The 16,112-nt window shown below is 49.6% G+C and overlaps 1 protein-coding gene across 1 annotated transcript in view; it reads right to left on the bottom strand.

Moving 5' to 3' along the window:
* The window catches only part of RAB27A (RAB27A, member RAS oncogene family), a 122,297-nt gene that overhangs the window by 23,196 nt on the left and 82,989 nt on the right, over window positions 1-16,112 (bottom strand). The window contains 2 exon segments of the mRNA XM_077468295.1: window positions 7,676-7,716; window positions 7,719-7,758. Of these exon segments, the coding sequence (XP_077324421.1) occupies window positions 7,676-7,716; window positions 7,719-7,758 (81 nt within the window).

Consider the following 16,112-nt stretch of genomic DNA (forward strand, 5'->3'; position numbering starts at 1 on the left):
TCCTTCCCACTGTGTTATCTGATAGCATGAGCTTTCCCCACCACGAGAATACAATGATCACTGCTGTCGGCTTTAGCCAGCAGCAGCAATCATACGGAAAAAAAAGCCCAACAGGCAGGTGATACTGAAGCCGATCGATCGCCCTCAGTACAATCAGGCTGTGCACAGATGGATCGGAATTCGTCCAGTTCAGCAGGAATTTCGATCCGTCTGTGGCCAGCTTAAGGCCCCTTTCACACGGGGCTGTCCGTATTTAGCAGCCGCTTGTTGGGTGGGGTTCGCTCCCTTGATCCCCACCGGCGGATGACAAGTCCATCTCTGCACTCTGTGAGAGACCTGTCAGAGAGTCTGCTCTCACCTATGGGGAGGGGGGGGGGGGGGGGGGGGAATCTGATGATTACGGACCGCCTGTCTGTTTTCATCCGATCCGATACAGCCATAGAGCTGTATGGAGCGACCGTTCAGATCCGCCTAAAAAACTGACAGGTGGACCTGAACGGTCCACACATGTGAAAGGGGCCTAAGTTACACCATGTTTGTTTACTATTTTAGCACTGCTGAGTCTGGCACACTAAGGAGAACTACAGTGAGGGAAAAAGTATTTGACCCCCTGCAGATTTTGTATGTTTGCCCACTGACAAAGAAATGATCAGTCTATGCATTTTAATGGGAGGTTTATTTTAACAGTGAGAGAGACAACAAAAATGCATTTCATAAAAGTTATACATTTATTTGCATTTTAATGAGTGAAATAAGTATTTGACCCCTTCACAAAACATGATTTAGTACTTGGTGGTGAAGCCCTTGTTGACAATCACAGAAATCAGACGTTTCTTGTAGTTGGCCACCAGGTTTGCACACATCTCAGGAGGGATTTTGTCCCACTCCTCTTTGCAGATCCTCTCCAAGTCATTAATGTTCCAAGGCTGATGTTTGGCAACTCAAACTTTCAGCTCCCTCCACCTATTGTCTATGGGATAAAGGTCTGGAGACTGGCTAGGCCACTCCAGGATCTTAATACGCTTCTTCTTGATACACTCGTTAGTTGCCTTGGCCATGTGTTTTGGATCATTGTCATGCTGGAATACCCATCCACAACATATTTTCAATGCCCTGGCTGAGGGAGGGCGGTACCCAATTTTACCACATTCGTTCCGGTTGTCTAATGCCGCGTACACACGACCAGACTTTGAGGGACTAGGTCTGACGGTCTTTCCAACTGACTTTCGGCAGAGTTCCGATGGACTTTCCGAATGAACGGACTTGGCCACACACAATCACACCAAAGTCCGACGGATTCTAATGTGATGATGTACGGCCGGACTAGAATAAGGAAGTTCATAGCCAGTAGCCAATAGCTGTCCTAGCGTCGGTTTTTGTCCGTCGGACTAACATACACACAGATTTCTTGGTTCGGCGGAGTTCCGGTGGAAAAATGTAAAACATGTTCTATTTCTAAAGTCCGCCGGAATTTTGGCAAGCAAAGGTCCGATGGAGCCCACACAAGATCGAATTGTCCGACGGACTCATTCCGTCGGACCTCTGGTGTCAAAAAGTCCAGTCCTGTGTACGCGGCATTAGGCAAATTTGAATGTGTTAACAAAAAAATTACTGGCACTCTGCTTCAAGGAATTTTAATGTGTTACTAATCACATAGAAGGAGCTAACCCGTTATAACAGTTTTGACAATGGACTGATTGAAGCCAAAATGGTAACTTGGTAAATCATTCACTTTATAAGTTAACCAAGTAAACACAATATTCCCACTTAGCTTTAGGCCGGCCAAAGACTCTGCAAATGTACGCGATTCCACCATCAACACAGACAGTGCAATTGTCTGCTCCTGGCAGGGGGTGGTGAGGGAAGCCGTCCAAGCCGGTAGAAGAAGTGATTATTTCCAACGGCTATAATAGCCGCTAGCGATAATCGTAAGTGAATCCAGCAGGCTGGTTGTATACCAAGTTGATTGATCAACTTAGTATATTTAGTCTGCCCATACATGGTTCGAATCTCAGCTGGTTCCTCCAATTTATTGACATCTAGGGGCCCATTTATCTAGCAGCGGTATAGCTTAACTCTGGACATACTGTGGCTTTTCCATTAAACTGTGATGTGAAAGGGACTGATGTAAGGATGGGGGGGGGGGGGGGGCTGTAATATGAAGGAGGGACTGAAACCCCTGATATAAAGGAAGGGAGACTGTGATATGAAGGGGGCTGAGGACACTGCTGTGAAGAGGGAACTCTAATGTAGAGGGGGGGGGGAGGGCGCTGTGGACACTGATGTAAAGGGAAGGGGCTGAGGACACGGAGGTGAATTGGGTGGTGGGTGTTAGGGATGTGAAGGGGGCTGTGATGTGAGGACTAAGAATGCTGCTGTAAAGGGGAAAAAAAAAAAAAAGACACCGCTCCAAAAGGGGGGAACTGAGGACGCCCCTCCAAAGGGGGGAACTGACAAAGGGGGGAACTGACAAAGGGGGGGAACTGAGGACACCCCTCCCAAAGGGGGGGGGGGGAACTGAGGACGAAGCTCCAAAGGGGGGGGGGGGGAAACTGAGGACGAAGCTCCAAAGGGGGGGGGGAAACTGAGGACGAAGCTCCAAAGGGGGGGGGAACTGAGGACGAAGCTCCAAAGGGGGGGGGAACTGAGGACGAAGCTCCAAAGGGGGGGGGAACTGAGGACGAAGCTCCAAAGGGGGGGGGGGGGGGAACTGAGGACGAAGCTCCAAAGGGGGGGGGGGAACTGAGGACGAAGCTCCAAAGGGGGGGGGGGAACTGAGGACGAAGCTCCAAAGGGGGGGGGGGGGAACTGAGGACGAAGCTCCAAAGGGGGGGGGGGGGACTGAGGACGAAGCTCCAAAGGGGGGGGGGGAACTGAGGACGAAGCTCCAAAGGGGGGGGGGGAACTGAGGACGAAGCTCCAAAGGGGGGGGGGGACTGAGGACACCGCTCCAAAGGGGGGAGGGGGAACTGAGGACACCGCTCCAAAGGGGGGAGGGGGAACTGAGGACACCGCTCCAAAGGGGGGAAGGGGAACCCAAAGGGGGGGGGAACTGAGGACACCGCTCCAAAGGGGGGGGGGAACTGAGGACACCGCTCCAAAGGGGGGGGGGGAACTGAGACACCGCTCCAAAGGGGGGGGGAACTGAGGACACCGCTCCAAAGGGGGGGGAACTGAGGACACCGCTCCAAAGGGGGGGGGGGGGAAACTGAGGACACCGCTCCAAAGGGAAGGGGGGGAACTGAGGACACCGCTCCAAAGGGGGGGGGGGAAACTGAGGACACCGCTCCAAAGGGAAGGGGGGGAACTGAGGACACCGCTCCAAAGGGGGGGGAAACTGAGGACACCGCTCCAAAGGGGGGGGGGGGGGGACTGAGGACACCGCTCCAAGGGGGAGGGGGAACTGAGGACACCGCTCCAAAGGGGGGAGGGGGAACTGAGGACACCGCTCCAAAGGGGGGAGGGGGAACTGAGGACACCGCTCCAAAGGGGGGAGGGGGAACTGAGGACACCGCTCCAAAGGGGGGAGGGGGAACTGAGGACACCGCTCCAAAGGGGGGAGGGGGAACTGAGGACACCGCTCCAAAGGGGGGAGGGGGAACTGAGGACACCGCTCCAAAGGGGGGGGGGAACTGAGGACACCGCTCCAAAGGGGGGGGAACTGAGGACACCGCTCCAAAGGGGGGGGGGGAACTGAGGACACCGCTCCAAAGGGGGGGGGGAAACTGAGGACACCGCTCCAAAGGGGGGGGGGGAACTGAGGACACCGCTCCAAAGGGGGGGGGAACTGAGGACACCGCTCCAAGGGGGGGGGAAACTGAGGACACCGCTCCAAAGGGGGGGGGGAACTGAGGACACCGCTCCAAAGGGGGGGGGAACTGAGGACACCGCTCCAAAGGGGGGGGGGGAACTGAGGACACCGCTCCAAAGGGGGGGGGGGAACTGAGGACACCGCTCCAAAGGGGGGGGGGGGGGAACTGAGGACACCGCTCCAAAGGGGGGGGGGGGGAACTGAGGACACCGCTCCAAAGGGGGGGGGGAACTGAGGACACCGCTCCAAAGGGGGGGGGGGAACTGAGGACACCGCTCCAAAGGGGGGGGGGGAACTGAGGACACCGCTCCAAAGGGGGGGGGGAACTGAGGACACCGCTCCAAAGGGGGGGGGAACTGAGGACACCGCTCCAAAGGGGGGGGGGAACTGAGGACACCGCTCCAAAGGGGGGGGAACTGAGGACACCGCTCAGGGGGGGGGACTGAGGACACCGCTCCAGGGGTGGGGGACTGAGGACACCGCTCCAGGGGGGGGACTGAGGACACCGCTCCAGGGGGGGGGACTGAGGACACCGCTCCAGGGGGGGGGACTGAGGACACCGCTCCAGGGGGGGGGGACTGAGGACACCGCTCCAGGGGGGGGGGACTGAGGACACCGCTCCAGGGGGGGGGACTGAGACACCGCTCCAAAGGGGGGGGGACTGAGGACACCGCTCCAAAGGGGGGGGGACTGAGGACACCGCTCCAAAGGGGGGGGGAACTGAGGACACCGCTCCAAAGGGGGGGGGAACTGAGGACACCGCTCCAAAGGGGGGGGGGGAGAAAGGAACACGCTGCAAAGGGGGGGGAACTGAGGACACCGCTCCAAAGGGGGGGGGGGAACTGAGGACACCGCTCCAAAGGGGGGGGAACTGAGGACACCGCTCCAAAGGGGGGGGGAACTGAGGACACCGCTCCAAAGGGGGGGGGACTGAGGACAGCGCTCCAAAGGGGGGGAAACTGAGGACACCGCTCCAAAGGGGGGGGGAACTGAGGACACCGCTCCAAAGGGGGGGAACTGAGGACACCGCTCCAAAGGGGGGGGGAACTGAGGACACCGCTCCAAAGGGGGGGGGGGAACTGAGGACACCGCTCCAAAGGGGGGGGGGGAACTGAGGACACCGCTCCAAAGGGGGGGGGGAACTGAGGACACCGCTCCAAAGGGGGGGGGGGGGAACTGAGGACACCGCTCCCAAAGGGGGGGGGGGAACTGAGGACACCGCTCCAAAGGGGGGGGGGAACTGAGGACACCGCTCCAAAGGGGGGGGGGAGGAACTGAGGACACCGCTCCAAAGGGGGGAGGGGGAACTGAGGACACCGCTCCAAAGGGGGGAGGGGGAACTGAGGACACGCTCCAAAGGGGGGGGGGGGAACTGAGGACACCGCTCCAAAGGGGGGGGGGGGGAACTGAGGACACCGCTCCAAAGGGGGGGGGGGAACTGAGGACACCGCTCCAAAGGGGGGGGGGGAACTGAGGACACCGCTCCAAAGGGGGGGGGGGGAACTGAGGACACCGCTCCAAAGGGGGGGGGGGAACTGAGGACACCGCTCCAAAGGGGGGGGGAACTGAGGACACCGCTCCAAAGGGGGGGGGGAACTGAGGACACCGCTCCAAAGGGGGGGGGGGAACTGAGGACACCGCTCCAAAGGGGGGGGGAACTGAGGACACCGCTCCAAAGGGGGGGGGAACTGAGGACACCGCTCCCAAGGGGGGGGGGACTGAGGACACCGCTCCAGGGGGGGGGGGACTGAGGACACCGCTCCAGGGGGGGGGACTGAGGACACCGCTCCAGGGGGGGGGACTGAGGACACCGCTCCAGGGGGGGGGACTGAGGACACCGCTCCAGGGGGGGGGACTGAGGACACCGCTCCAGGGGGGGGGACTGAGGACACCGCTCCAGGGGGGGGGGGACTGAGGACACCGCTCCAAAGGGGGGGGGGGACTGAGGACACCGCTCCAAAGGGGGGGGGGGACTGAGGACACGCTCCAAAGGGGGGGGGAACTGAGGACACCGCTCCAAAGGGGGGGGGAACTGAGGACACCGCTCCAAAGGGGGGGGGAACTGAGGACACCGCTCCAAAGGGGGGGGAACTGAGGACACCGCTCCAAAGGGGGGGGAACTGAGGACACCGCTCCAAAGGGGGGGGGGAACTGAGGACACCGCTCCAAAGGGGGGGGAACTGAGGACACCGCTCCAAAGGGGGGGGAACTGAGGACACCGCTCCAAAGGGGGGGGGGACTGAGGACACCGCTCCAAAGGGGGGGGGAACTGAGGACACCGCTCCAAAGGGGGGGGGAACTGAGGACACCGCTCCAAAGGGGGGGGAACTGAGGACACCGCTCCAAAGGGGGGGAACTGAGGACACCGCTCCAAAGGGGGGGGGGGGGACTGAGGACACCGCTCCAAAGGGAGGGGGAACTGAGGACACCGCTCCAAAGGGAGGGGGAACTGAGGACACCGCTCCAAAGGGGGGGGGGGAACTGAGGACACTGCTCCAAAGGGGGGGGAACTGAGGACCCCGCTCCCAAAGGGGGGAACTGAGGACCCCGCTCCAAAGAAGGGGAAATGAGGACACCGCTCTAGAAAAAAAAAAAAAAAAAAAAACAACCCAGTGATGATAAACCACTTCCCGACCAGCGCACGACGATGTACGTCGACAGAATGGCACGGGCATGCATATTGGCATACAGGTACGTCCAATATTCAATGCCGCCCTGCCATCGGGAGCGCGCCGGCGGCGGCATGCTCCCGCGCTGGTCGGGACCCCCCTGAGTCCGGTCGCGGGACCCGCGGACGTCGATCGCCACGGGCATCCCCGCGATCGTCTCACGGAGCGGCCGAATGGAGGAAATGCTGTGTAAACAACATTTCTCCATTCTGCCTAGCAACTAGTGACTCTGATCTCTGCTCCATGTGATTGGAGCAGAGATCAGTGTTCACTAAATGAAAGCCCAACCCCCCCCCACAGTTAGTAACACACCCCTAGGAACACTTAACCCCTACACTGCCACCCACTGGTTAACCCTTCACTGCCAGTGTCATTTACACAGGAATCACTGCATTTATATAGCAGTGATTACTGTATAAATGACAATGGTCCCAAAAATGTGTCAAAAATGTCCGATGGGTCCCCCACAATGTCGCAGTCACAATAAAAATCGCTGATCGCCGCCATTACTAGTAAAAAAATAATAATAAAAAATTATTACTAAAAATGCTATAAAACTATCCCTATTTTGTAAACGCTATAACTTTTGCGCAAACCAATCAATAATCGCTTATTGCGATTTTTTTACCAAAAATATGTAGAAGAATACGTATCGACCTAAACTGAGGGAAAAAAATGTTTTTTTTTATATATTTTTTGGGGGATATTTATTATAACAAAAAGTAAAAAATAATGCGTTTTTTTCTAAATTGTCGCTCTATTTTTGTTTATAGCACAAAAAAATAAAAACCACAGGGGTGATCAAATACCACCAAAAGGAAAGTTCTATTTGTGGGAAAAAAAAGGACGTCAATTTTGTTTGGGAGCCACGTCGCACGACCGCGCAATTGTCAGTTAAAGCGACGCAGTGCCGGATCGCAAAAAGTGGTCTGGTCTTTGACCAGCAAAATGGTCCGGTCTGCAAGTGGTTAAATACCACTAAGCAAAAGCGTGGTCTTAAATAAATGAGAACAATTTTGTTTGAGATACAGTGTTGGATGAATGTGTAATTGTTATTCAAAGTGCACCAGTGCTGGAAGCTAAAAACTGGCCTGTGCACGAAGGGGTGAAAGTGCCCGGTATTAAAGTGTTTAAGCGCCACACCCAAGCACAGGAGGTCGTTGCTAGAATGCACCGTTTTCTGCCATAGCTCACCTTTCTTGGCTGCTGTGTCCCAAAGGTGCAAGTGAACCCTTGACCTCTTCCCGCTACACCATCAGGACCATTCGCTCGATACACCTGTGGAAAGATGACCATAAATCATGACATAAGAAAACTTTCATCAACAGCACATGACATGCATAATGAATTAATGAGAGCAGCCAAGAAGATAAACAACAAAAAAAGATGAGGCAGATCTTTAGTGCATGGTTTTGTACACATATAATTCACAGAGAAGTGAAGGTATTCATAATTAACCAAAATAAAAATTGGAGTTTTTCTTGCATCAAGATTAGGTTCGCCCTTCAGAGCATGTTACAGATTACACCCATAATTCAGGTGCAACATGCTCCAGACAAGGCCCCCCTGCACCCCGATCTCCACCCTTCCCTGTGACATCCACACCGCAACATCATTCATTCATGGCAATCTGTAAATAGAAGAACTACAAGTACTGTCAAGCCATTGCAGCTGACAGCTTGTAGTTCTCAGTGAATTGCGAGTGTGCCAATGACCGCTCTCATAGTTAATTTACAAGCCCTGCAGCTTGTACACAGCCAGCCTGTATGGGAGGTACAGGCTGAAAGCTGTAGAGCGGGGGTCAGCAACCTGTGGATCGCAGACAGGTGACTGGTAGATTGTGGTCTGTGCTTGCTGACCCACCCATCCCAGAGCATCAGAGTGCAATGCAGAAGGACTACTTGTAAAGTTTGAGCTCTAGTAGGGAACAAGAGCCGTATAAGCCAAGGTCTCCTCTGTAGTGCCTGCTCCTGTCCCATGCAAGTGATACCAACTGTACGCCACATCTTATCCAGGCTAGCAGTCTCCAGAGTGGTGCCAGCAGCAGAACAGAAGAGATCTTCAGGTCAGTGTGAAGCAATACACTGGACGTAATAGTATATTGCTGCTTTCACACTGATGTGTTGCAGTTTACCCACACTGCAGGTGCAATGAATTGTACCTACAGCTTTCCTGCAGGTTTGCTGTGCTTAGCCATTGGCTTCTATTTTATCTTGCGGATTTGATGCCCTTTCTGAAAACGCACCAAAACTCCAACCAAAACCGCGACTCAACTTCCTGGTTCTACCACCCCCCCAACTTTACGTGTGAATGAGTATAGGATGAGTATATGAGAATAGGCACTAGAGCATCAAAACTGGGCTACAGAACAATGAAATAAGGTGGCCTGGTCCAATGAATTCAATAATAGTTTGAGAAACTCAACAAAGAGTTGGCCTACAAGATCTCCAGATCTCAATACAACCGAGCATCTGTGGGATATGCTGGGAAAAAAAAAAATCCTATCCATGGAGCCCCACCTCGCAATTTACAGGACCTAAAAAGATCCGTTACTGATGTCTTGGGGCCAGATACCAAAGCGTACCTTCACAGACCTAGTGGAGTCCATGCCTCAATGGGTTTTGGTGGGTGCTTATATTCTTATGGCTGATCTGTGTATTTGCACAGACAACTGAGGTTTTCATAGTAACATAGTAAGGTAACAAAGCTGTCACAGGATGAAGATCAAATGGCCCATATGGAATAGTTCCGGTGCAAATTCAGTTAAAATGAGTAAAAGACAAAGGACAATGACTTGCTAATGTTGAACAGCAAAAACACATCTTTGCTAAAGCCCGAACATTAGGGCATAACTGACAACATATCCAAGCACACTAAGGTATCTCATTCTACCTCAATAACTCTGTCCAACCCTGCAATCCATGGGTCCAGCACAAAAAAATAATAAAAAATATGTTTTTTTTTTTCTTTTCCTATGGAGACACATGCACATATCTTCAGCACCTAAGATACCTATGGGGGGGGGGGGGGGTGCTAGCCATGCTGAGAAGCATTTAAGTAAACCCACAAAACAGGATACTGGAAAGCACCAAAAAATTTCTTGGAGTTTGAGGGAAACAGGAAATCAGAGACTGTTATAAAAAAAGAGGTTAAAGCTTATTCTGGGAAGAAAAATTCTGGCTTCAGCTGTGTCCAAGATAAGACTCAGATATTCAAAGTGATAAGTCCCTTTGAATAGCTGGATTTTAGAAGGTCGCCCACATATACCACAATGCCAAAGCTAGCACATCGGTAAGTGGTGAACCCTCAACATGCAGAGGATAGGCCAAATGGCAGATCTACAAACTAAGTGTTATAAACCCACAGCACAAAGCAGAAATCACTGATGCATTGGAAAAATGCCTCGCTATCAGGGCAGTAGGGCCTGGGTACGGTCTCCAAAACTAGTGCAGAAGAAAACACCTTGGTACTTGGATTCAGGTCCGTGTGCCCCCCCCCCCCCCCCCAAGACACACAGATTCTGGATATGTAAATGCAATGTTAGCAATAGACTGAATCACACTATTGGGACACAAACTCTTAGATGCTAGTATCACCTCCAGCCACCTGTCTGTCTTGTATAAGGTAAATGAGTCTAGTCTGGCTTGACACAGATTCTAAAGAGTATTTCACCTATTGTTGTTTGTGCTAATTAACCTGCAATTGAATTGTTAGTGAGCTAGGAGCCGAAAAGTCTTATCCCTCAGTCAACTAGTCTGAGTGTTGATTTAGATAATTAACTCATGCTAATTAGGTTAGGTTTTAGTCACCCTGCTGTATATATTTTGTGTGAGATCTCAAATAAAGGTCTTTTCCTGATGTCCTCCAAGACTGGTGTCATCTAGTTCTTGGGCGTTCCTATAGCCAGATCCATTGGACTTGTGTTCCAGGACTTAGGAAGCGGTATACTGATGGAAGCACTCAATCTGAGTGTGGGATCGGTTCCATCACAGTATGGGCTGCCTATCAGGCCTGCAGAAGACATGCACAGTCCCAGTGGCAAACTGAAGGAGTGCACATGGCAGGCTGACAATGCTGCAGCTAATTACAAGGTGTTGGCCTTCAACAGTAACATTACTGGCAGAACTCCAGGTATTAAACTTTACAATAGACCCACAGTATATACAGATGTATATTCCAGAGCAATTACAGGGAACAAATGGAACTAATGTGAGATCTAATAATGCTTTGTTACAGACATTGTCACCAAATTTACCTTCAACTGAGTAATCTACAGGCACTATTTAATACATCGGGTTTTCTGTAGATGTATGGAAACTCATCTCCTGCATAGTCAGCTTGGAAAAAAAAAAGGAGAAAGAAAAAAAAAAAAGAAGGATGTGGGGGTGGTTTGGGGACAGTTGAGGTTCTAGATCACCAAAAAAAAATAAAAAATGACAGCCTAGATGAAAAAAACAAACCCTGAGCAGATAAGATCCCACTCTGCAGCTCAAGGTTACATTTCAGGGGAGTGTACACATCCGTCTTCTCTTCTGTACAAAAAGCACAACCAATAACTAATTCAAAGAAATTACATTCCATGAACACCTAAGAAGCAGCAAAAATGTACATTTTCCTGTTTTTCCAGAGGAGAAACAAAAGATCTATAACTCAACAATCTGCGGGACAGATTTACTATGAAAAGGAAAATAAACAAAAATAAATAAATTGTTCAACGAGTCTCTATACAAATTGATATATTGTGTATGGGATATTACCTAGAAAACAAAAATAAACCTACTTCGACTGGCCATATATTAATACACACACACACACATGTATATACACACCTATATATTTCTAGATTGTAAGCTCTAACGAGCAGGGCCCTCTGATCCCTCCTGTATTGATTTGTATTGTAAGTGTACTGTCTGCCTTCATATTGTAAAGCGCTGCGCAAACTGTTGGCACTATATAAATCCTATATATATTTTATATATATATATATATATATATATATATATATATTTATTTTATATATATATATATATATTTATTTTATATATATATATATATATTTTATTATATATATATATATATATATATTTATTTTATTATATATATATATATATATTTCCTTCAGCTTACTGCAAAGGAAGAAAAAAGACAAAAACAAGTCGATTCCTCCATCCACGCTATAGGACATGGAAGAATGAATCCCCCTGCTGGGCTACTGTATTCTGATCTGATCGGTGGTTATAATATCTGAACAGCGGCTGCATCTGATGCAGCTGCTGTTCAGCACATCAATTTTCTGCCGAGCTCCCTTGTTTTTTCAATCAAAGAATGTCAGGTGGGAAGTGGCCGACAGGGACACCTACAAAGCAAATTTTGGACGGTTCTTCAGGAATGGGCCAAAACGCCCAGTCTTGCTTTAGGCTCAAGTGTGTACTAGTTGTGTGTACTAGTTGAGCCTAAAGCTCAACTTTGCAAAAAAGTATAACACAGGTCAAAACCTGGAATGAATTGTAAAAAAAAATTCTCATATAACAAAGGATTCTTTAGTCTTTCGTGTCCGATTCTTCTCACACAAAAACAGTACACATTAAAACGAAGATCATTAGTCCTGTTCACATACCAGAAAATTTTTGGAGATTTTCCCATAGGAAATTTTTTATTTGAATCGGATGTCGAAAGTTGTGAACACACTATACAAAAATCAGACATTCGCTCCTCGTATGGAATTTATCTTTCGATTTTCTCAAATTGTTTCTAAAGGCTTAAGGTTTTTTGCCCTTATGCATTCTACCCCCGCCCCCCCCCCCCCCCCCCCGCCAAAAGATCCAGTGATATGCACAAGAACCTCAGCTTTCCGGGGACTCTCTCCTGATTGGCCGAGGCAACAGGCTGTCAATTACAGAGCCAATTGGGAGAGAGAGGGGCGGGGCCGAGCCACGGGTGTGTGTGTGTGTGAGAATGGATGGGCAGAGCAGTGTCTCAGGAGTGAGCCTGCTTGGGTGCTCCCTATAGCAAGCTGCTTGCTCTGGAGGCAGGGGCCAGGAGTGTTGACATGGGACACCGAGAAGAGGAGAATCGGGGGTGCGCTATGCAAAACCAACTGCACAGGGGCGGCAAGTAGAACATGCTTGTTATATTTTTATTTTTAAATTGCCTTTAATATCACTTTTATCACTTTCACACGGGCACCTCTGAGCCCCACTTTTCTGTATGGGGAGATCGGATGAAAACAGATCGCTTGTCCATTTTTATCTGATCTGATCCACCAGACGGATGGAAAATAGGACCTCTATCCACCTGATTTTGGGGGAGAGGATCAGATAGCGGCGGATGTCAGCGATAATGTCATCGCTGACATCCGCCGCTCCATAGAGGTGAATGGAGTGTCTGATCAGGTCCGCCTGAAAAACTGACAGGCGGACTCGATCAAACAGCCCATTTGAAATGGACCTTCGGCTGGTCATAGACACCCAAGGCTGATTGAAGGAAAACTAGAAAAAAAAAAAAAAAAGTGGATTTCTCCATCCACACTGTGCATCAGACAGTGGGAATCCTCTCTTGCCAGAATACACTGATCAGCAGCTGCAGCCACTGATTGTCAAAAATTCTCCAACGGTCCTGTTCAACAGAACGCGATCTTAATGTCGACTTCTGTCGGGCAGGAATAGCCAGAGATGGATTGAAATTCAGCCAACCCCATCTGAACCAGCCAAATTTAGATCCAGCCGTATGCAGCTTTACATCGCTTGGACAACAATCACCGGTCTTATTTACTAAGGCAATGAAATTAGCAACAATCTATAAACAGCATTGGGCCTCATGCACAATGAGGCTCTTCTAAATGCTTTTCTCTTGGCAGGAGAAAAGCAGCTGCAAAAACGTTCCTGAGCCATTTAGGAATGTCAAGAGCTTAAGCATTTATTAATTTCTGGCCATAGAAGTGGCTGAAGAGCTAAAAGCGACTAGAGTTTCCACGCGTTTAGGCACGTCAGATGTTTATGCTCAAAAAGCTCCTCTTCTGAATGCACAAGGAATGGGAGTTTTTTTTTTTTCTGCCTCCAAATTCCTGTAAACACCTACATGTGTATGGACACATAGGTTAACATGGAGAAGAGTTTAGAGGCAGAGAAATAAAAAAATAAAAATAAAATAAGCTCAAATGCTTGTAAAAGCAGCGTTTTTGCGCTCAAGTGTGCACGAGGCCTTAAAGAGATTGTAAACCTCTGAAAAAAATTCCAAATAAAAACCCTCCAAGACAAAAAGGCATAATGAGCTAGTATGCATCACATACTAGCTCATTATAAAATACTTACCTTAAAACAAAGCTGTTGCAGCAGTCCCTGCACACTGCTGTCACGGCCGACATCTTTCCTGGAGCTTCTTCCGGGTTCGCAGGCTCCGGCGTAGTGGTTGGCCGGAGCCCTGTTGACGTGACTCCCGCGCGGCAGGCCCCGTTCACGGCATGGACTCGGAAGGAACGGCACACATGCAGCCAGTGAGGTCACCGGCTGCATGCACTGGAAATATCTCCTAAACTGTACAGGTTTAGGAGATATTTTCAATACCTATAGGTAAGCCTTACTGTAGGCTTACTTATAGGTAAAAGTTTGCAGAGAAAGTTGACTTCCTCTTTAAGATTACCCTTATCTTATGATATCGTCTTATCGGTTTTATCAGTTTATTACTCTCAAAGCAATGAAAGACTTGTGTATTGGAAGCTACAGTGTCATGGTTATGCAGTGATCTTCCTCTGGTTGCTGACCTCCCCTCATGTGTTCTGACTAAGAGGCCAGCCACTTCCACCTGGTGGTTTTTATAACCTCTCCTCTAAGCATGGATCCACCCCAGGCCCTATCAGGGAACCCTATATTAACCTGTGCACTGCAAGCCAACAGTGCTGATCAACCATTGTGTATTCATTGTGTGTTTGGCTTCCTAGTTCCTGCTTCCTGTGTGCGCTATGTTTGACTCTGTTACTGACCTTAGCGTGTTCTCAATGATTCCTGTCTGCTTGTGACCTTGACCTTTTGCATGTCCCTGACAATCCCTGTCTGCCTGTGATCCTGAACCTTTGGTGTGTACTCTGTTGTTCCTGTCTGCTAGTTGCCCTGACCTCTGCCGTATCCCCTTACTATCCTTGTTGTCCCAGCCTGCTGCTTCCTTCTCCTGTAGTCTACTGTGAGCGTGAGCTGTGAGACCCTAGGGGCCGCAACCTGGAGCCAGACTGCAGCGAAGTCCAGCCTTACCACTGGAGGCTCTGGCGAACACCCACTGGCTCTTAGACTCCGCGCCCTGGGGAATCTATGCTCCAGCTCCCATTGGGATCTGTGTTAGTGATCCTGTAGATTTGTGTCCTGAATCTCCCTGGGTACAATCTGCAGCAGTCAGTCCTAAGGTCCACTACCTAGCGGTGCACTTCCGACTCCTACTGACAGTTTGATCAGCACTGTTGGCTTGCAGTGCACAGGTTAATATAGGGTTCCCTGATGGGGTAGAGCCATGCTTAGAGGAGAGGTTATAAAAACTACCAGGTGGAAGTGGCTGGCCTCTTAGTCAGAACACATGACTGGAGGTAAGCAACCAGGGAAAGATCACGGCATAACCATGACATACAGGATGCAGTAATAAAGGACATGCCAAATTCAGTATCCATATCAAGTAAATCTGTATGTTGAACACAAGAAAACGGTTACCCTGTGTCACAATTTTTTACCTAGTAAATTTAGTTTTTTTCAAAGCAACTTCTCAAGAATGCACCCAGCAGGAAGGAATTGTTGTGAAACTAGACCAGTAACTGCATGTGGTATTTGTTGTATTGGAAAATCCTTGTGTTATAGGTGTGTCTGAAGTTACTCCATATTGTATGCTGAAACATTCTAGTCCTATATACATAAAAGGACAGGTAAGTAGTTCCATATTATGATTGCAACATGCTCATATGACACAATGATCAAGGTGATTATGTGTAACCACAGACATCTGTGGCTGTTTTTTGCAGAAGTAGCAATCAGCCATGTTGGATAATCCTGACTGGCTCCCATTTCCAGGCCCTGGGTAAGCTCTGACCAGACCAGTTTGGAGCTTACACATGGCCAACTCCCCTGGCTCTGGTAGCAATTAAAGGCAAGTAAAAGCAGTGGCTTGGGGGGTTTAGGTCACTTTAATAGACTAAGATGATGGAAGAGGAACGCGAGGAAAACGTATAAAGACATAAGAGGTATTAATCGAAGAAAGAAAGTCCTTAAAACTCCTGGAAATGTGAGGGTGCAGAAAGAAGGCATGGAGATAAAGAATTGACATACATCTTGTGGATGGTCAATGCCATTCATGAGCTAATGCATTATGAAAAAAAAAAAAAAAAAATGGGATTCCTGGGTCTCAGATTGCGGTTCCTAGACCCCCTCCTAAAAAAGGAGCATATACACTGCGGGCCCTTTCACATTGAGGAGTTTTTTTAAGCGCTTTTGGGTTAAGAAAAAGGCCTTCCTTTAAAATCAATGAATGTTTTTGCACTGGGGCGGTGTGCTTCCATTGCAGTGAAAAAAAATTAAAAATACAAAAAAAAAAAACCTACTTGCAGCAGCTTTGGGAGCTTTAAAAAAATAAATAAATGAAAAGAAACCACACCAAAAACG

The sequence above is a fragment of the Lithobates pipiens genome, unplaced genomic scaffold, assembly GCF_037356315.1.
Source record: "Lithobates pipiens isolate NorthernLeopardFrog02 unplaced genomic scaffold, aLitPip1_a1.2 Scaffold_8, whole genome shotgun sequence".
Lineage (NCBI taxonomy): Eukaryota > Metazoa > Chordata > Amphibia > Anura > Ranidae > Lithobates > Lithobates pipiens.